Raw genomic sequence first — 21077 nt, 5'->3', positions numbered from 1 at the left:
TGTGTTGTGTATACTACTCACCACTAGAGGGAGGCACACAAACCTCAAAGCTACTGCTAGAAAAAAATTAAATAAAAATCGCTCGCAGTAAACATATCCCATAATGCTTTGTCCGATACTGGGAGGAGCTTAACTGTCAAAATAAGTAGTTTTTACTTATTTGAACGTTCCATGGCATGGCCCAATATGGATATTTTTGCTGTACTTTGGTGCTTTATGCTCTTCACAAATGAGTGGTTTTCCATAAATCAGATCAGACTGATGAATTTGATGCAGTCTTGACCAGAAAAGGTTGATTTCAATTACACTAAATGTGTAACAACATTCAACAAATATTCACCAGGATCTAGGTTCAGCATTCCCTTTACTTTCTTGAGCAGCATAGAGTATTTCATTATGCAAGGTGTATGATGACACCATTAAACAATCATTGCTGTAAATTCCCTGGGTTATTTAAAATGGCATATCAGAAAAAATTAAGATTGCTGACCCCAAGCTTATTTTGTGCAGTTGCAAAATGTTACCCCTTATTACAGCAGAATGCCAATGATAAAGAAACTTACTATTCTAAGACAATGTTAGATTTAAATTAGCTTTCTTTGATAAGGGAAAACTACTGTACAGCTAGCACTAAGTTGGGTTTCTGGCTAACTTTCTCTTTACAGACAACAAACAAGACAAATATTTCAGGTGGTTTGATTTATTTGGTCTCACCGACAGCGCATGGTGTTAAAGCAAACATGGTAATACCCAAAAGGGGAGGTGGGGTGCAGGATACAGTAAGCTTTGTCACAGCTCATCACTGAAAGCACAAGTTCACTTAAGTGTAATGTGGGAGGATGAGTAACCAAATTACTAACATACTGGCCTGTAGGCATAAAGATGGCTTCACATTTTCAAACACAAAGCAAGATTTAGATGAATCGGGAGATATTTAGCTGCTTTCCTTGCCAAGTGTATGTTTGTCAAACAAGTACTCTGCCATGCCATTCTGTGGGGCACCCATGCGGCGCAGGTTGGTCACCCAGTCTGCCAGCTCCTTGATGGACTTCACCTGTTCGTCCAGGTAATGGGTCTCGATGAAGTCACACAGCTGAAACAAAGCATGGTTAAAACAACTAAGAAACAGTATGTGTTTCTGCTATCCATCAAACAGCCCACATTCAACTGAAATGTTCACATCTTTAGGAACAGAAGTTTGCATTGTGTTAACCTAAGGAAAGAAACAGGACTTGTCCCAACATGTAGGGCCAAAGCATTTTTAAAGCACCTGCCTTGTTTGTCATTTTTAATATTACTCACATGTGGGTCATTGTGATCAGAGCACAGTGCGTGCAAGTCCAGAAGAGACTGGTTGACACTTTTTTCAAGCTGCAGTGCACATTCAAGAGCCTCGACACCACTGCCCCACTCATCCCGCTCAGGCTTCTGCAACAGAAAGCAGGAGAAAGAAACAAATGATGCACTTCTTAAGGAGAGGCCACTGACCAGACAGCAAGTACATGGTTTAGTCAAGTAGGTTAACTAAGTTTGCAGTTTTGAGTTTACTTCAGCCTTGGGGCTTGTTTGTGAGTATACAAGATAAGCGGCACAACACACACACACCCTCAGTATCTTCATTTGCACCGTGCTGCCCTCCCAACTTGGGTGTGATAAGTGTTGAATTAAGTGAAAACAACTTTTTTTTTTTTTTTTTTTAAATGAGTCAATACCCTGACATCCTGAAGGAAGATCCTCCCTCCACGCTGGTTCTGAACTTTCATGAGCTTCTCTGCATGCTCGTGCTCCTCGTGCGATTGGTTACGAAAGAACTTGGCAAAATTGTGTAAAGCCTGGTCATCTCGGTCAAAGTAGTAACTCTGTGAACAGAAAAATAATTTTGGTTTGAGTTATTTATTAACCAAAGGTGAAATGGTTGGCTGAAACAAACATGTACTTTGCTGTTAGTATTAAACCCAGGAAACAAAATAAGAAGTGAAAGACTTAGAGTCTCAGGAGTCAGTTTTGTTGCCAATTATTTTTAGATCTTGATAGTGACTTAAAGTGATGTTACTTATATGAAACACCACATTACTCTTGCAAATTGATAGCCTACAGGGCTTTGTGTTCTAAGGGCAGGCAACAAACCCTAACCTTATCTTACATGTACTTCAACCTTTGTTAACTTGCGTGACCACAAAAGAAATGCCTCAATTTGCACATGTTGCCTGACACAAAGAGTGTGTTAATGTTCAAGTATGTTATTGCTCCATCCAAACTCCTTCACCAAATCAAGCATCATTTGCTGATCTGAAAAGAGGTCATTTGAAGCTGGAGGGACAGACACAGACTCACCATGGACAGGTAGACGTAGGAGGCATACAGCTCCAGGTTGATCTGCCTGTTGATTGCAGCCTCACAGTCCTGATGGAAGTTTTGTCTCACCTGGGAAGTCATTGTTCTGAAACACCCCAGAAATTATTTTAATGAACACAAGCCATAAATGTGAACCAGGAATCGATCTACACTGTGTAAAGAAATATATTATACTAGCCCAACCAAAACTAAGGATTATTAGAGTTTGTAAAACCTGACTTTTAATCTCATATTGTGGAAGTGTATTGAAAGATGTGGCCATTGTGTATTTTGTGTCGTGTTTTCAACAGTAAACACACAGAAAATTTGTGTATTACATAACCCCAAAGCTAGATTTAATTACAGGCAGACATGTAAAGCGTCCAAATCGATGTAAACGAACATCATTGTTCCCTGTGAAAAAATATAGGTTCATATGCCATTTTGTTTTACATTGTGAGAGTTAATTTTTTTTTTTTTTTTTAAACCGTCGACAAGAGGCGGAAGCTGTTTAAACAACCAAGCTAGCAGCACGGCACAGACTGCGTAGTAGCTTACTGCACCAAGGCCACACTGACGACGAAAACAACCCACTTATCCAAGACGTTGGCCTGTCGGAAACACACTCATGCAAATTACGAAATGAAGTAAAAGTGTTCTTACCTTAATGCAGAAGCGGACTTTGTTTGCGAAAAGGCCGAAACTAAGAGGTAGCTGGCAAAACGAGCAGGTTAGCTTGCGACAGAAAGTGATTTGAATTATAAAGTTAACCACGACAGTTTTTTTCTCCCCTTTGGTCAACTGTTGTCCTTTAGGTCTGGGTAATGAATTTTAGACAGTTAAAAGGTTGCCGTTCAAGCACTGTTGAAGCAGGTAACCTTCACTGTCCGCTGCCGAGACGTGACTGAAGAACTGGCTTTTGTGCTCTCGCGAGCCAAGAGGGGCGCGCAGCATGACGTCACTGACCCGCCTCATTAAGGGTGTGACGCCGTTCCAAAGCTGGCGTCATGCCGCTCTTCTACTTTCGCGACCTGCGAGTGTGTTGACGTTTGTGCTTGCTGCTGGCTTTTAAGACACAATATTTGCAGCGGTGGTGAAAGTATTCACACTCGTCGGCACTTGCAGTTAGTACAAAACGCTGTAGAGTCTTTTGACAAGGACTAACCAGGAACCAGACTTGATCATATTCCAGTACTGGCCAACTTGCATTATTGGCTCCCGGTCCTCTTGAGATGCGATTTGAAGGTTTTGTTACTTACTGCTTACGCTCGCTGACTTGGTACCTACCGTATGTTCCTTCCCGAAGCCTACGTTTGTAATATGCCGGACTTTTGGTAACTCTTGAGTGCCATTAAGAAGTCTGCAGGCTCTAGAGCATTTTCTATTCGGGCGCCGGTATAAACGGGTATACCCATACTGTATATGCACAAGCAACTTACGCATTCGGAAAAACGGGTGTAAACATTTTGTTCCGGCACAGGTAAATGGCAGAACACTATAGCAGGAGACCGGCACATAACACCCGTAGGAACTTCTAATGTCTACAACAATTTTTTTTTTTAACATGAGATGTTACCACAGAAACAATATACGATGTTTAGGCTTTGTTCCTGTTTGCATAGTTAATGTAATATTTGTATATATAAATAATATACATGTATGTAACTTTTGTCCCAAAACACCAACCATTAAGATTTTTATTATTATTATTATTTTTTTATAATAGCAAATTCGGTTTCAAACCATTATGTCACCAATCCGTAATTATGCTTGTTAGCACAACACAGACAGCAAGTCCGCTAGACTGTTTTCTGGGGTTGGTCATGAGATGTAACAGGTTGTGGACAGTGTGAAAACTGTTTTTCACCATTTCAGTTTTCTTGATTATTTTTTCTTTGGAGCGTGGCTAAAACGGCGCCCAGTGACGCACTTGGGCGTCCAGCATGACTCAACACTCCCCACTATATAAGAACAGAATGATTTTGTTTGCATCAGTGGCTATCCTGCTCAATTGCTAGTTACTTACTTGGCCTATTTCTACTACTACAGTGTGCAGTTAGCGAGCTAGCTATGCCTACACCCTGAAAAATGCATCAAAAATGCACAGTTTACAGAGCAGCATCATTATTTAAATCCTCAAGTGCTATGAAGTTTATGTTAATCTGTCTACCGTAATATGTTGAGGCGTAAAACACTGGGTATATGACTAGAATATACATGTGCCGACGACGTGTTAAATAAATGAATAACTGTTCCTAAAGTGTCTGTTATGTGGACCTACACACCAACACAAAACAAAGCGAGGCGCAGGGGCGAAGCTAAGGGGTGCCTGCGGCCACCTTAGTGTGGAGGTCGGCCACCACAATGGCGGCTCCCCTTGTATATGTTTTTCTCGCAAATGTTTGTTTTGTTCCTAAAAAGCAACAAGTCAGCAAGGAATAACGTGAACAATTACGTTCACAATTCAAACAATTCCTCCACCCCGAGGGGCATCAACAAAACCTTGGGCACTTCGCTGAATATTTTTGGGTTGCACCACTGCCGAGGCGCTGATGTTTTGGACAAGCCTGCCGCCCGTCTGTGGTATCCAGAAGCCTGTTAGCCCGCAAGCTAGCTGGTGGTCTCTCATACCAGAGTGAAAAAGCCGCAGGAATGAGCCACCAGAAGCTTTGAGCAAATATATTTTTGTGGCTAAAACCTACAGTATATGGATGTGTAGGAATAAGGAAGATGCTAGATGTAAGAGGATGTTTGATTGACAGATGACAGTTGAGCGGGGGCATGGTTTCACCGCATTCAGCTGATACACAGCGTTTGAGAGCTGAGTGAATGGCTCGATTTTTTGTTTTGTTTTGCTGAGCCTCAGTTTATGTACTGGGTAAGTAAGAAGTTGTCAGAAAAATAAACACTTAAGTACAGACACTGAATCTACAGTTTAAACCAGAAATGTACATACTGTACACTTTATAAAAATACAAAAAATGTTCAGGTCATTGTTCATTTGGAAGACCCATTTCCCCATTTCCATCCAAGCTTTAATTCCTGGCTGATGTCTTGAAATGTTGCTGCAGTATTTCCACATAATGTTATTTCCTCATGATGCCATTAATTTTGTCAAGCGCACCAGTCCCTGCTTTAATAAACCACCCTACAACATGATGCTGCCACCCATGTATTTCACAGTTGGGATGGTGTTCTCAGGCAAGACAAGGCAAGGCAATTTTATTTATAAAGTGCATTTAATAACTAACTCATTTTGGTTTATCTGATTAAAAGCATTTTAAAACAGTGCAAAAAAACATTTAAAAAACAAAGTCCAGACGACTAAAAAACATTAAAAAAGAGACTAACATTACTAAAAACGTACAGGCTTGCAAGCTTCCGCTTTTTCCTTCAAACAATGCTCATTATAGCCACACAGTTCATCCAACAATCCATTTTCCGTACCGCTGATCCTCACTAGGATCGCGGGCGTGCTGGAGCCTATCCCAGCTATATTTGGGCAAGAGACGGGGTACACCCTGAACTGGTCACCAGCCAATAGCATGGCACAAATAAACAACCATTCACACTCACATTCACACTTACGGGCAATTTAGAGTCAACAATTACCCTACCATGCATGTTTTTGAGATATGGGAGGAAACCGGAGTACCCGTAGTAAATCCACGCAGGCACGGGGAGAACATCCAAACTCCACACAGAGGAGGCCGGATTTGAACCCGGTTCCTCAGAACTGTGAGGCAGACGCTCTAACCAGTCGTTCACCGTGCCAAACATTGCACAATCAAGTGAAGAAAAATGAAGGGTACGCCCCAACTTAACCATACTGTATTCGTCTTCTATGAACACCAAATCCTCATACTGAAGGGAGTCCAAATTAGCTGTCACGTTGTAAGGTCACAGAGGATAAAGTATACAGCATAATTGACAAGTAAAGGTTTTGTTGAAGAGCGTTTCACAACTTCTGTAAAGTCTACTGACTCAGCGCTGTGTGTTTTCCCAGTGATATCACAGTGCAGCATGAAGAAACAGTATTTATGACTCACCACCAGGACATGACTAGTTGTCATTCATATCTCTTGGAAAATACAGTGGGTACGGAAAGTTTTCTGACCCCCTTACATTTTTCACTCTTTGTTATATTGCAGCCATTTGTTAAAATCATTTAAGTTCATTTTTCCCCATTAACGTACACATAGCACCCAATATTGACAGAAAAAAACACAATTGTTGTAATTTTTGCTGATTTATTAAAAAAGAAAAACTCAAATATCACTCAGCCATAAGTTGTCATGGTCTGCGTTTTGGTTTGGGTTGTGTTTAGTTTTGTTCCATGTTTTCCTGTGTTCCATGTTTGTCGTGTGCTCATTGTGGTTGTTGTGTCCACCTGTTCTCGTCTACTTTGTGTCGACCAATCAGCTCTCTCCAACCACTCGTGTCTTGTCCAGGTGTTCCTCGTTGTCTCGTCAATTAGTTTGTATTTAGTTCCCTGGTTTCTTTCAGTTCCTGTCGGTTCATTGTCATTGTCACATGTCTTTGCCATGTCATAGTCGCCAGTTGTCTTTATCATTGTGGTATGTCATTGTCAGGTGTCATTTTCCCTATCTATTCCACGTCTTACTCACAGGTCATAGTTTGTTTCCAGTTTTAGATATTCAAGTGTTTCTTTGTTACTTTGGTTTGGTTATCTGTTGTGGGACTTCGTTCAGTTTTTCTTTACCCAATATCCTTGTTTTCCCTTTTTGAAGGATAAATATTATTTTGAAATTCCCGCACTCCTGCCTTGCCTCACTGCTTTCCTGCAATTGGGTCCACCATGTTCTTTCCTTGCGTTCCTCGCCTTCGCCCTAACCACGTACGTGACTGAATGAAACGACCAGAATAGGACCCAGCGGGAAGAACATGGCGTCACCCTGGACACCACCAAACTGCCTCCCACCGTCCTCAGCCTGCCATGCATACCTACCCTCCTCCAGTAAGCCCTATCGTTCAGTCTTTTCTGTCCTTTTCATCGGGTCCCCTCCACTTGTCCTAGTTATTCACCATGCCCTACTATTTTACATCCACATGTTTCTTTAGATTCAGATTTTTCTGATTGTGAAGGTGGCCCCGATTTAGTTAACCTCCTGTCTGATTCTGACTCTGACACAGACTTAGATTTTTCTGGTTCCTTCCCAAGTTTATCCCGTCCTTGTCAGTTTTTGTAATGTCTCCCCATTTTGCGTCCAAATCCTTTCCCTCGGATCTTTTGTTGGGCACCCGTTTGGCCATCTACCCGGGACCGCCGCGTGGTGGCCAACGGAGGCGCCCAAGTAAAGGTAAAATTTTGCCCCCTCGTTTTTTTTCCCCCTGTTCACAAGTCACTTAATTTTTCACCTGTTCCCACACGGTGTTCCACGGCTCCAATTAAGTCACGTCTAGTCAAACCTGCCACCATGTTCAGTACCAGCCATTTTTCCTACTTCACCTTCCCGAGACCTTGTGCACTCTGCAACTCCCGTACCCTCTACTCCCAAACCTTAATGGCGGCAGGCTGAGGAAGCGACTGCAGGCTCCCGTTCCTGCTCCGAGGCGGCTGCGGCAGGCTCCCCCCGTTCCTGCTGCGGCAGGCTCCCCCCGTTCCTGCTCCGAGGCGGCTGCGGCAGGCTCCCCCCGCTCCTGCTCTGAGGCGGCTGCGGCAGGCTCCCCCCGCTCCTGCTCCGAGGCGGCTGCGGCAGGCTCCCCCCGCTCCTGCTCCGAGGCGGCTGCGGCAGGCTCCCCCCGCTCCTGCTCCGAGGCGGCTGCGGCAGGCTCCCCCCGTTCCGGCTGCGGCAGGCTCCCCCCGAGGCGGCTCCGGCAGGCTCCCCCCATTCCGGCTCCGAGGCGGCTGCGGCGGCAGGCTCCCGACCCCGGCTCCGAGGCTGCGGCAGGCTCCGTGGCCGTCCGCCTGAATGGCCCTGTAAAGACCCTGGTGCTTGGTGTCCTGGACGACCTCCTGAACCGCTCAGCCAAGCACCTCACCTCGGGTGGCCTGGATGGCCACCAGACTGACCTGAGGGGTGGACTCTGTACCCTCCTCCAGGCCCCCTTCAGCCCACCCTGGGTTGGTGACTTTTTGGTTGTTGTTTGGGGAACGTCTGGGATCCGTTCCTTTAGAGGGGGGGGGGGTACTGTCATGGTCTGTGTTTTGGTTTGGGTTGTGTTTAGTTTTGTTCAATGTTTTCCTGTGTTCCATGTTTGTTGTGCTCATTAGGTTGTAGTGTCCACCTGTTCTCGTCTACTTTGTGTCGACCAATCAGCTCTCTCTAGCCACTCGTGTCTTGTCCATGTGTTCCTCGTTGTCTCGTCAATTAGTTTGTATTTAGTTCCCTGGTTTCTTTCAGTTCTTGTCGGTTCATTGTCACATGTCATAGTCGCCAGTTGTCTTTGTCATTGTCAGGTGTCATTTTCCCTATCTATTCCACGTCTTACTCACAGGTCATAGTTTGTTTCCAGTTTTAGATATTCAAGTGTTTCTTTGTTACTTTGGTTTGGTTATCTGTTGTGGGACTTCGTTCAATTTTGCTTTTCCCTTTTTGAAGAACAAATATTTTGAGATTCCCGCACTGCTTCCCTGCAATTGGGTCTACCATGTTCTTGCCTTGCGTTCCTCGCCTTCGCCCTAACCACGTACATGACACAGATATCCAGACCCTTTGCTGTGACACGCATATATTTAACTTGGGTGCTGTCCATTTCTTATGATCAGCCTTGAGATGGTTCTACAGCTATGCTAGATTGTACTGATTGGACTTAATTAGGAAAGCCACAACTGTGAGCTGTAAGGAAAGCCTTACAGCTCACAGTTCATGTCAGAGAAAATTAGAATCATGAGGTCAAAGGAACTGCCTGAAGAGCTCAGACAGAATTGTGGCCAGGCACAGATCTGGCCAAGGTTACAAAAAAATGTTCTGCTACACTTAAGGTTCCTAAAAGCACAGTGGCCCCCATAATCCTTAAATGGAAGATGTTTGGGACCATCAGAACCCTTCCTAGAGCTGGCTGTCCGGCCAAATTGAGCAATTGGGGGAGAAGAGCCTTGGTGAGAGAGGTAAAGAAGAACCCAAAGATCACAGTGGCTGAGCTCCAGAGATGCAGTTGGGAGAAGGGAGAAAGTTCTACAAAGTCAATCATCACTGCAGCCCTCCACCAGTCAGGGCTTTATGCCAGAGTGGCCTGACGGAAGCCTCTCCTCAGTGCAAGACACACGAAAGCCATGCATGGAGTTTGCTAAAAAAAAAAAAACCTGAAGGACTCCAAGACGGTGAGAAATAAGATTCTCTGGTCTGATGAGACCAGGAAATTGTTGGCCTTAATCCTAAGTGCTATGTGTGGAGAAAACCAGACACTTATTCATCTACAGTATTTGTTGTAAATATGCAATAATATGAGATGATTAACCATTTATATGGTTTCACAGTCATAATGGCCCTCTGAGGGAAATCGTAACCACGTGGCCCCCGACAAAAATGAGTTTGACAGGCCTGAGCTTGCGCCTTCACGCAACTTACATGTCGGTTATTCGTCTGTTGGGGAAAACTCAGAGAAATGGATAACTGCCGAGAGTCTCATAGTTGCTGTTTCCTGCCACGAAAGTGTTGGAGGTAAAAAGAAAGACCGCGGACCAGGTTTAGCCTGTCGACCGTTCGAACCTCTACTACCCGGTTCTTTTATTCCTGTTGAGGTGATTCTTCAATTATCAGGCCGGATGAAACGTTGAACAATTTATTATAAAATACAGAGTCAAACAATAAGGTCGGTGAATGTTCAGCGCTGAGGTCTTCTACATGCAGCTCAAACAGCTTCGGGCGGAAAAAGACCACGGAAGTTCTTTGTCATAGTCTCTTATAGTCGAAAGACTGCTTCCTGTCGTGACGTCATCCAGTCTTGGACTAATCCTAGCTTCTCCTCGGTGTCTGGGTACGTTTGGAAATTCACTCCGACGCTCTCACCGTGCCTCGAGATTGCGGCACTCAAAAGAGACAGAGCGTGCTCCATTTTCTATAAATGTACTAATAAATGTGTTGGCCATTGGCAGGGATACGTCAGTACGGCTGCCGTATTGAATGTGTCAGTTCTGCCTGTACCGAACGGCACACTCCAACGATGCCCCAAATATTCGAACGTTCAAAGAGCGCGCCTGCAGTGAACTTCCCAACGTACCCTCTGTTGATATATTGTGCGGGTGTTGGATTTGTGCGACTTAAGTGTAATGCAGCTATATGTTTAAGAGCTGGGTATGTATCTTTAATGGGATGTATGAAACAAAACGTGTATGGAGTGTTGCGTAAGCGTGCAGCCAGTAATTTCTATCAGAAGGCCACTTGGCTTGGCCTCCTCTTTGAATTTCCCCCCTGACAAAATGGGTAGGTTTTGGCCAGACTATGTTCGATCTGCACCCCCTCACCGTTGACACAATGGCGAGGATGTGACCTTAATAGTTGAAAGGAGGCGGTCCATCAACAAGCTCTTCAATATTATATTCATATATCCATTTATATTCATTGGTCACTCTCGGCAGTAATCAGAATGAAATAAGATAACGAATTTAGGTGTCTGCACTCTGGTCAACTGTCTCCCACACAGTCATGCCTCAAAGAACGCCAGAAATTATAGTACGCGTGTTTCACCGATTTGCTGAATTGATCATTTCCGTTCTTCAACTCGTCACTTCTCAAGTTTGAACTACAGTGGTCGACAAAATATAATTGACCCTGACGTGATTTGAACACGCAACCTTCTGATCTGGAGTCAGACGCGCTACCGTTGCGCCACAGAGTCATGTAGAAACCCATGGTCCAGTATAGATAAGTGTTTGTTTTTCGAAAATATTTTTTTTTTTAAAAATAACGTTTGTGACATTCGCGAAGTGTTGCGCAGTGTCGTAGAGGTGCGTTTAATGCAGTCTTCAGGAAATAAAGCGCAGCACTTCGAAATACAGTGACGCTGGTGCTCAAGTTAAGGCCGCTGGAATGACGTTTTCCAATTCAACTTAACCTACAGCTAGCTTTTAAAAGGACATTACAAAAAAATTATTATAAAAGTTCAAGCATGTTTTACCACCACCTTCTGGACAGAGGAATACGTGGTCCATGAGCACATCTGCCTCACAGCTCAGGGGTTGGTACTGAGGTCATTAAATCTCCAAGGATGTTTTACGCAATGGCAGATACCCTAATATTCTCAAATTATAAAATATGTGATCACACGTGAGCTCACGAAACCAAAGAACAAACAGTTACAGATGTGCTGATGTCTCCCGAACGCTGCCTTAGGTTTGTAAAATGGCGTTATCCTCAAAAACGACTTGTTTTGGAAAATACTTCTTGCCGCCTGGAGAACCCATTTTTATCCAAAAAATAACTAAGACATGCTTGTTGTTATTTATGGTCTTTTCCTTTTCTTGAGTCAAGGCGCTTCTTGATTGGCTATATTCTGTTTCATGTCACAATTCCCAGCATTGTGACTCTGGAGAAGTCAGCTCTCCCTCACAAACGAAGACTTTTGGTTGTAAATATTGAACATGTTAATTATTTAAGATTGTTGGCCTCAACCTGTTTTGGACCCTAAACTCGGGATGAATCCCCTCTTAAGACACCTCTGACCTAAAGACAATCTTGTGATTCAAGATTGTCTGGCATTTGATGTGCTTGGTCGGGAAGGGACAAAATCTGCCCGATTGCCTTTGTGTACCGGGCATATTTTTGGATTGTGGGATGAAGACGTAGTGCCCACAGAAAGCACCAGGAAAAACTTGAACCCCCACAAGAAAGGCCTGAGCAAAGGTTCAAATCCAGGACGTTTCGATTGTACACCAACAAACTGCTTCTTTACTGTTTTTTTTGGGTAGCAAACTAATTTATCCCACAATTTTGACAGCAGATGGTTTAAATGAGAGAACCATTGAACAGCCCTACCAAGCTAATAAATTATCCTTAACGATTGTTAACTATATTGCAGCAGTGGAGTTTGCACACTTAGTGCAGTACAATTTTAAGCAACACATTTTATGCAAGGATCTTTTTGAGATGCACTTCTACACTACTATAAGAAATTTTTTTAAACAAATGTTTTATTCCATACAAAGAGCTTAGTCAAAAAGACCGAAACCCATGTCATCATCAGATTCTTCAGACTCTTCCTTCTTCTCTTCCTTCTTTTCTTCAGCTGGAAAAGCAAAACAAGGAAATTGGTGAGTAATAGAATTTCAAATTAACATTGTGATTATGCGCGCCACCTAGGAACTAGTGAATAGATCGGGCAGATAGCAAACTTGCTCATAATAACCAAGGAGAAAGCAGAAACTGAGTGCCAAACAAGGTAGTAAATCTTTTGACGCTCACCTGCAGCAGGGGCAGCTGCTCTTCCTGAGCTAACAGCTGCAGAACTGGCAACTGCTACAGCACCGCCAGCCGGCATGCTGGCCAGTTTTCCCATACCTGAGGAGACATGATGGTGGACGTCAAGGACAGGCTGTTACAGTTGAGGTCACAAAGAGGATATCATTTACATATTGTGATACAGACATCTTAGTCGTGATGACAAAGCCCAATAATTACCTCATTTGTGGTCCTGAGTCTGCTTGTTTGCATCCACTACAGATATTTACAAAACCAGTTATGTAGGTGGAGACCCGGAATTTTGTTGTAATACATTATTATGGAAACTCCCCCTCTCCACAGAAGGCTTGCCTTTCACTTCATTTGAACGTCAGTTAAACAATTTCTTCCAGTTGTACATTACAGCCATCTACAGTTCAGGAGAGGAACTGCATTGTTTGCAATTAGGAAACGAATACATAACATTTTAAATTAAACCCTATAAAACGAATTAGCAATCTACCTCTATAGCACGATTTTTTAAAAGTGATCGTTTATAGGTTTTTATTGTACACATACAAGTCCGAATTTAAAGTTGCGTGCCTTCAGTGTAATAACCATCATGCATCGTGGCAGGCAGCACTGCTTTCTATTGGAAGAGATGCAGATGTAATTGACAGCAAGCCGACGCAGCGGTCTTCAACTACTGTTAACTCTTGTAATAATCATTTCCACAGATAATACATGCCCGTGAATATTGTTTTACGCGATGTTTGTATGTTTTGTTCCTGTGTGTGCTAATGTAGCAGTTTGAAGGTTTATAATTAATCCCTTTTTGCACTAAATTCTATCAGAGATTCGTTTGACAAAATCATGGTTTGGTTCAACATGGTTGGTATTTAAAATCAGTCACTTTCCTGAAATAATGGCCCAAGTAAAAAACAAAAATAATAATAAAAACAAAAATAGAAAAACAACTGAACTAAATGCTGACTCTATTATATATATATTTTATATCATTTCATTTCAGGGTAAAAATAGCATGATCTGTTAAACTGAGGAAATAGGCGATTTAAACAGTGGTTGGCAGCATCATGACATAAAAAAGAAATTGTCAAATAATGTCAAATGGCATTACTGTTGGAAGGTGACCATATACAATGTTTAAATGTATTTTGTTTAATTTGTCAGTTTAACTGTAAACAGAGGGTGACAAACAGACAGGTGCTAAGGAAGACTTACAAAAAAGCGTTTTCATCCGTTTAAGTAGACTTTACACAGATTCGATCAATTTGATCGGTATCGGCTGATAATTAGCATTTCATGCTGATCGGCTTTAATGTCATAATTCTCCGATCCGATCAATGCGCCGCAAGAAATTTACTCCACGTCACTGTCGTGTACAGTATATTCAAATCCCAAAGCTAATTTCTTTTTAGCCTTTTGACGTAGTACTGTAAATATCTGCCCACCAATAAAGTTATTTAAAAAATAATAATAATAATTGTCAGTGGTGTGGGACAGACAACACGTAACCGGATCAGACTACAAGACAAATTTGGTCTCTCTCGATTGCACTATGTCAGACTACTGCAATAAAATCTTGTATTCCGATACCACCGCGTAACGCAGCCCTATGGGAGGCACAAGCCAGTGCAAACTGTAGGTCGGTCCCAAGCCCGGATATATGCAGAGGGGTGCGTCAGCTAGGGCATCCGGCTTAAAACATTGCCAAACAAATATGAGCGTTCATCCAAAGAATTCCGTACCGGACCTGTCGTGGCTCGGGTTAACGACGTCCGCCACCGGCGCCGTCAACCTGCAGGCCACCGGTGGAAATTCAGCTACTGTGGGTCGAAGAAGAGGTGGAAAGCGGGTTCTTCGGCAGAAAGAGAAGAGAAAAGCACAGTCTAGAACTGAATGTGGGGACTTTGAATGTTGGGACGATGACAGGAAAATCTCGGGAGTTGGTTGACATGATGATTAGGAGAAAGGTTGGTAAATTGTGTGTCCAGGAGACCACGTGGAAAGGCAGTAAGACTAGAAGTTTAGGGGCAGGGTTTAAATTATTTTACCATGGTGTAAAGGGGAAGAGAAATTGAGTCAGGGTTATTTTAAAAAAAGAGTTGGCTAAGAATGTCTTGGAAGTGAAAAGAGTATCAGATCAAGTGATGAGGCTGAAACTTGAAATTAAGAGTGTTGTGTATAATGTGATTAGTGGCTATGCCCCACAGGTAGGATGTGACCTAGAGGTGAAAGAGAAATTCTGGAAGGAGTTAGACGAAGTAGTTCTGAGCATCCAAGACACAGAGAAAGTCTTGATTGGTGCAGATTGTAATGGACATGTTGGTGAAGGAAATAGGGATGATGAAGAAGTGATGGGTAAGTACAGCATCCAGGAAAGGAACTTGGAGGGACAGATGGTGGTAGACTTCGCAAAAAGGATGCAAATGGCAGTAGTGAACACTTTTTTTCCCAGAAGAGGCAGGAACATAGGGTGACCTAAAGAGCGGAGGTAAAAGCACGCAGGTGGATGACATCTTGTGCAGACGATGTAATCTGAAGGAGGTTACCGACTGTAAAATAGTGGTAGGGGAGAGTGTGGCTAGACAGCATAGGATGGTGGTATGTAAGATGACTCTGGTGGTGGGGAGGAAGATTAGGAAGACAAAGGCAGAGCAGAGAGCCATGTGGTGGAAGCTTAGACAGGACGAGTGTTGTGCATCTTTTCGGGAAGAGGTGAGACAGGCTCCCGTGGATGGGAGGAGCTTCCAGAAGACTGGACCACTACAGCCAAGGTGATCAGAGAGACAGGCAGGAGAGTACTTTGTATATCTTCTGGCAGGAAAGGAGAGAAGGAGACTTGGTGGTGGAACCTCACAGTACAGGAAATCATACAAGGAAAAAGGTTAGCTAAGAAGAAGTGGGACACTGAGAGGACAGAGGAGAGGCGAAAGGAATACATTGAGATGCGACATAGCGTAAAGGTAGAGGTGGCAAAGGCCAAACAAGAGGCATATGATGACATGTATGCCAGGTTGGACACTAAAGAAGGAGAAAAATATCTATACAGGTTGGCCAGACAAAGGGATAGAGATGGGAATGATGTGCAGCAGGTTAGGGTGATTAAGGATAGAGATGGAAATATGTTGACTGGTGCCAGTAGTGTGCTAGATAGATGGAAATAATACTCCGAGAAGTTGATGAATGAGGAAAATGAGAGAGAAGGGAGAGGAGAAGAGGCAAGTGTGGTGGACCAGGAAGTGGCAATGATTAGTAAGGGGGAAGTTAGAAAGGCATTAAAGAGGATGAAAAATGGAAAGGCAGTTGACATTCCTGTGGAGGAATGGAAGCATTTAGGAGAGGTGGCTGTGGAGTTTTTGACAAGCTTGTTCAATAGAATTCTAGCGTGTGAGAATATGCCTGAGGAATGGAGGAAAGGGTGCCCATTTTTAAGAACAAGGGTGATGTGCAGAGCTGTGGGAACTATAGAGGAATAAAGTTGATGAGCCACACAACGAAGTTATGGGAAAGAGTAGTGGAGGCTAGACTCAGGACAGAAGTAAGTATTTGCGAGCAACAGTATGGTTTCATGCATAGAAAGAGTACCACAGATGAATTATTTGCTTTGAGGATGTCGATGGAAAAGTAAAGAGAAGATCAGAAAGGAGCTACATTGTGTCTTTGTAGATCTAGAGAAAGCCTATGACAGAGTACCCAGAGAGGAACTGTGGTACTCCATGCGGAAGTCTGGAGTGGCAGAGAAGTATGTTAGAATAATACAGGACATGTACGAGGGCAGCAGACCAGTGGTGAGGTGTGCTGTAGGTGTGAAAGTCGAATTTAAGGTGGAGGTGGGACTGCATCAGGGATCAGCCCTGAGCCCAGTGGTGCAGTGGTGATGGATAGGCTGACAGATGAGGTAAGACTGGACACTGTGGACCATGATGTTTCCAGATGACATTGTGATCTGCAGTGAAAGCAGGGAGCAGGTAGAGGAACAGTTAGAAAGATGGAGGCATGCACTGGAAAGCAGAGGAATGAAGATTAGCTAAAGTAAGACAGAATATATGTGCATGAATGTGGGGGGTGGTGGGGGAAGATTGAGGCTACAGGGAGATGAGATAGCAAGGGTGGAGGACTTTAAATACAACCCCAATTCCAATGAAGTTGGGATATGGGGTTAAACATAAATAAAAACAGAATACAATGATTTGCAAATCATGTTCAACCTATATTTAATAGAATACACTACAAAGACAAGATATTTAATGTTCAAACTGATAAACTTTGTTTTTAGCAAACTAATCATTCTCTTTTAATTTTATGGCTGCAACACGTTCCAAAAAAAGCTGGGACAGGGTCATGTTTACCACTGTTACATTTACTTTTTCTTTAAACAACATTCAATAAACGTTTGGGAACTGAGGACACTAATTGTTGAAGCTTTGTAGGTGGAATTCTTTCCCATTCTTGCTTAATGTACAGGTTCAGCTGTTCAACAGTCCAGGGTCTCCGTTGTCGTATTTTATGTTTGATAATGTGCCACACATTTTCAACGGGAGACAGGTCTGGACTGCAGGCAGGCCAGTCTAGTACCCACTACTATGAAGCCACGCTGTTGTAACACATGCAGAATGTGGTTTGGCATTGTCTTGCTGAAATAAACACGGTCGTCTATGAAAAAGACGTTGCTTGGACGGCAGCATATGTTTCTCCAAAACCTGTATTTGCCTTTCAGCATTAATGGTGCCTTCACAGATGTGAAAGTTACCCATGACACAGCCCCATACCATCACAGATGCTGGGTTTTGAACTTTGCATCTATAACAGTCCGGATGGTTCTTTTCCTCTTTGACCCGGAGTACACGACATCCACAATTTCCAAAAGCAATTTAAAATGTGCACTTGTCAGACCACAGAACACTTTTCCACTTTGCATCAGTCCATCTTAGATTAGCTCGGGCAAAGAGAAGCTGGCGGCATTTCTGGGTGTTGTTGATAAATGGCTTTTGCCTTGCATTGTAGAGTTTCAAGTTGCACTTACGGATGTAGTGCCAAACTGTATTTACTGACATTGGTTTTCTGAAGTGTTCCTGAGCCCATGTGGTGATATCCTTTACACGTTGATGTTGGATTTTGATGCCGTGCCACCTGAGGGATCGAAGTTCACGGGTATTCAATGTTGGTTTTCGACCTTGCCGCTTACATGCAGTGATTTCTCCAGATTCTCTGAACCTTTTGATGATATTATGGGCCGTACGTTGTATTGTACGTTGAGGAACATTGTCCTTAAACTGTTTGACTATTTTCTCACGCACTTGTTCACAAAGAGGTGAACCTTGCCCCAGCTTTGCTTGTGAATGAATTCAGGGAAGCTCCTTTTATACCCAATCATGGCACCCACCTGTTCCCAATTAGCCTGTTCACCTATGGGATGTTCCAAACAGGTGTTTGATGAGCATTCCTCAACTTTCTCAGCCTTTTTTGCCACCTGTCCCAGCTTTTTTGGAATGTGTTGCAGCCATAAAATTCTAAGTTAATGATTATTTGCTAAAAAACAATAAAGTTAATCAGTTTGAACATTAAATACCTGGTCTTTGTATTCAATTAAATATAGATTGAACATGATTTGCAAATAATTGTATTCTGTTTTTATCTGTTTAACACAACATCCCAACTTCATTGGAATTGGAGTTGTACTTGGGGTCAACTGTCCAGAGCAATGGTGAGTGTGATCAGGAAGTGAAGAAATGTGTCAAAACAGGCTGGAATGGGAGGAGGAAGGTGTCGGTGTGTTATGTGACAGCAGAGTCTCTGCTAGGATGAAGGGCAGTTTATAAAACAGCGGTGAGGCCAGCCATGATGTACGGATTAGAGACAGTGGGACTGAAGAGACAACAGGAAGCAGAGGTGGAGGCGGCGGAAATGAAGATGTTGAGGTTCGCTCTCGGAGTGACCAGGTTGGATAAAATTAGAAATGAGCTCATCAGAGGAACAGCTAAGGTTCAATGTTTTGGAGACAAAGTTAGAGAGAGCAGACTTCGATAGTTTGGACACGCCCAGAGGAGAAATAGTCAGTATATTGGTAGAAGGATGAGGAGGATGGAGCTGCCAGGCAAGAGACCTAGAGGAAGACCAAAGAGAAGGTTGATGGATGTCGTGAGGGAAGACATAAGGGCAGTTGGTGTTCGAGAGGAGGATGCAGGAGATAGGCTTACATGGAAAAGGATGACGCGCTGTGGCGACAAGCCGAAAGGAAAAGAAGAACATTACGATACCACCGCGTCCAGTCTTTTACGATCACTAGTCTTCATCTTGTCAACTCAAAGACGACCGGATACACTTGTTACCATGGCAACGACAACAATAATGGATCGTGCTGTGTTTGTAAGAAAAAAATGGGGGAAAACGCGTGCGGTTGGTCATCGATGCTCGCTTGCTTGAGGTATATTCATGTAGCAAGATATGGCTTGCAAGCAGGCAACAAAACGTTAATTACAGAAAGTTAGCACCCATTCCTTCTGTCATGTTGGTTTGACCTGACTGATTAGAATACACAATATGACTACAGCAGTGATTTCCAACCTTTATGGAGCCAAGGGACATATTTTATAATTGAAAAATTTCACACCACACCAACAAACAAAAATGTCACAAAATATGTACTTTCTGCCATCTAATAGAAGACCATTAATTTGTTTTGTCCTACACTATGCCTCACTGGCATAAGATCAAGATACATTATTTATTGTAAATATATATTTTTTGAGCAATTAAGTACACAAGTATATACAGTAAATGAATAAGTCATTTAACTCGACACACTGCTCCATCTTGTGATCGGATATCGTTTTGTTTAAACTCTGTGATCGACCCAAAAATCCTGATTGTGTTAAGCCTAGTTTTAAGTGTGTTTTAATATGATTAAATGTGCTTAAGCGTGTGGGAGGGGTAAAAAAAAATTTTTTTTTTTTAATGGGTTTATTTGGTCTCACCATAACACAGATTTTCACTTATTGTGTGTGGGTCTGGAATTTATTCCCTGCGATAAGGGGAACCCCTTATTGCACAAAGGCTGCCTTCAACTCGAGAACTCTATCCCATTGCAATGTTTTCACAGCTATTGCTGCATGTAAAAGTTACGACATGGAACAGTGACACCCACCAGCAGCAATCACGTCATTCACTTTCTTGCCTTTGAGCTCAGACAGGACCTGTTGAATAAAATGACATTTGTGACTGCCACTCAAGTATAAGTGCAGTTTAAATATACTAAGGAAGTTGTACGATACAAGTACCTTCTCTAAACGAGTGTCGTCAGCCTCAATACCAACACTTTCCAGGATCTTCTTGATGTGTTTAGCATCTGGATTATCATTGCCACCAAGGGCAGATAGTAGGTAAGCAGCAACGTAACGCATTCTGTAACAAGTTGTTATGGAAACAAATATTAGGGCCACTGTTAACATGTAAAGCGACTCTGATAGTAAGTACACATTTGAGTGACAAGTTATAATCACACCCAAAAACGAATTTTAGAATATTTGTTGGCTGTCAAGCAGTTTCGGGTGAGTATTTGAAATGCTTTTCTAATTTTCCTCAACGTAGTAAAGCCACATCACCATTTATTTCACCTCATCAACAATGGCAACTACTACTACACACTGTGACGATGCACATTTCTAGCAGTAGGCTACCATGTGGCGATTCCCTTCGGTACAAGTTTCAAATCTTCATTTAACCAAAACACGTTCCACTTAACCAGACTCTTCTTAGTCGGGTATTTATGGAGCCGCTAGGTTCATTTGGCCACTTAAATAAAGCAATTAAAATGCCTTTAGAAGGCCACTCACTTGAGCAAGAAAGGCGAGCGCGTGTTCACTGGGAGTTTAGCGCAGACGGAAAGGAAATGACGCCACACAACCAAAACGGACGCGCACTCATTTTCTTCTTTGTTTTCAATAAATGTTGAGTTACACGTTATGCGCCACCTGGTGTACTATCCAACCATGTGTACAGCTTTGAGAGTATTTTTTTTTTATTGAATTAAAACTGTAAAGCCTACGCATCACAAAAACATTCTTGAAAAGGTTGCACAGGCAGTTTTTTCCCCCACTAAATATACTGCTCATATTCTATATATGTACACACATGGAATGCTGCAGGTGGTAATGTTTCTTTTCATCATTCTACTGTACAAAACTGTGTTACTCCTGATTTTTGCTTTACATGACCCGTCAACTACCAGGGATTGTGGGCAAATCTTTTGGAAACAGCTATGTCATTGTGTGTTGGAATCCTAGTACAAACGTGACACACAAGATTACATTTCTTTTATTTATTTAACTTTCACTTTTATTACTACATTTTACATTCCACATGAACAGCACACACAGTCAA

The 21077-nt window shown here is 42.8% G+C and overlaps 2 protein-coding genes and 1 non-coding gene across 3 annotated transcripts; all 3 read right to left on the bottom strand.

Annotated features, from left to right (window-relative positions):
- Nucleotides 1-684: 684 nt before the first annotated feature.
- Nucleotides 685-3252, bottom strand: fth1a (ferritin, heavy polypeptide 1a). The gene is made up of 5 exons (XM_061670527.1): nucleotides 2998-3252; nucleotides 2335-2440; nucleotides 1713-1859; nucleotides 1303-1428; nucleotides 685-1093 (listed from the first exon to the last, which is right to left on the bottom strand). The coding sequence occupies exons 2-5, from the start codon at nucleotides 2434-2436 to the stop codon at nucleotides 935-937; spliced, it is 534 nt and encodes a 177-aa protein (XP_061526511.1). The 5' UTR covers nucleotides 2437-2440; nucleotides 2998-3252; the 3' UTR covers nucleotides 685-934.
- Nucleotides 3253-11064: 7812 nt separating this feature from the next.
- Nucleotides 11065-11136, bottom strand: trnaw-cca (transfer RNA tryptophan (anticodon CCA)). The gene has a single exon. It is a non-coding gene; the product is annotated as a tRNA-Trp (tRNA).
- Nucleotides 11137-12218: 1082 nt separating this feature from the next.
- On the bottom strand, nucleotides 12219-20611 carry rplp2l (ribosomal protein, large P2, like). The gene is made up of 5 exons (XM_061670525.1): nucleotides 20531-20611; nucleotides 19976-20099; nucleotides 19843-19891; nucleotides 12699-12794; nucleotides 12219-12522 (listed from the first exon to the last, which is right to left on the bottom strand). Exons 2-5 carry the CDS (start codon nucleotides 20096-20098, stop codon nucleotides 12446-12448), a joined length of 345 nt encoding a protein of 114 aa, XP_061526509.1. The 5' UTR covers nucleotide 20099; nucleotides 20531-20611; the 3' UTR covers nucleotides 12219-12445.
- Between the last annotated feature and the right edge of the window lie 466 nt (nucleotides 20612-21077).

This window comes from Phycodurus eques, chromosome 2 (genome assembly GCF_024500275.1).
Source record: "Phycodurus eques isolate BA_2022a chromosome 2, UOR_Pequ_1.1, whole genome shotgun sequence".
NCBI classification, from domain to species: Eukaryota; Metazoa; Chordata; class Actinopteri; order Syngnathiformes; family Syngnathidae; genus Phycodurus; species Phycodurus eques.
This window is presented reverse-complemented; position numbering and strand designations above follow the sequence as displayed.

Coding starts and splice junctions, on each gene's coding strand:
- fth1a (XM_061670527.1), bottom strand. CDS start 2,436: ATGACTTCCCAGGTGAGACAAAACTTCCATCAGGACTGTGAGGCTGCA. Junction 1,860..2,334: donor CCTACGTCTACCTGTCCATG/GTGAGTCTGTGT, acceptor TTCTGTTCACAG/AGTTACTACTTTGACCGAGA. Junction 1,429..1,712: donor TCTTCCTTCAGGATGTCAGG/GTATTGACTCAT, acceptor TTTCTGTTGCAG/AAGCCTGAGCGGGATGAGTG.
- rplp2l (XM_061670525.1), bottom strand. CDS start 20,098: ATGCGTTACGTTGCTGCTTACCTACTATCTGCCCTTGGTGGCAATGAT. Junction 19,892..19,975: donor ACGACACTCGTTTAGAGAAG/GTACTTGTATCG, acceptor TTTATTCAACAG/GTCCTGTCTGAGCTCAAAGG. Junction 12,795..19,842: donor GAATGACGTGATTGCTGCTG/GTGGGTGTCACT, acceptor ATGTCTCCTCAG/GTATGGGAAAACTGGCCAGC.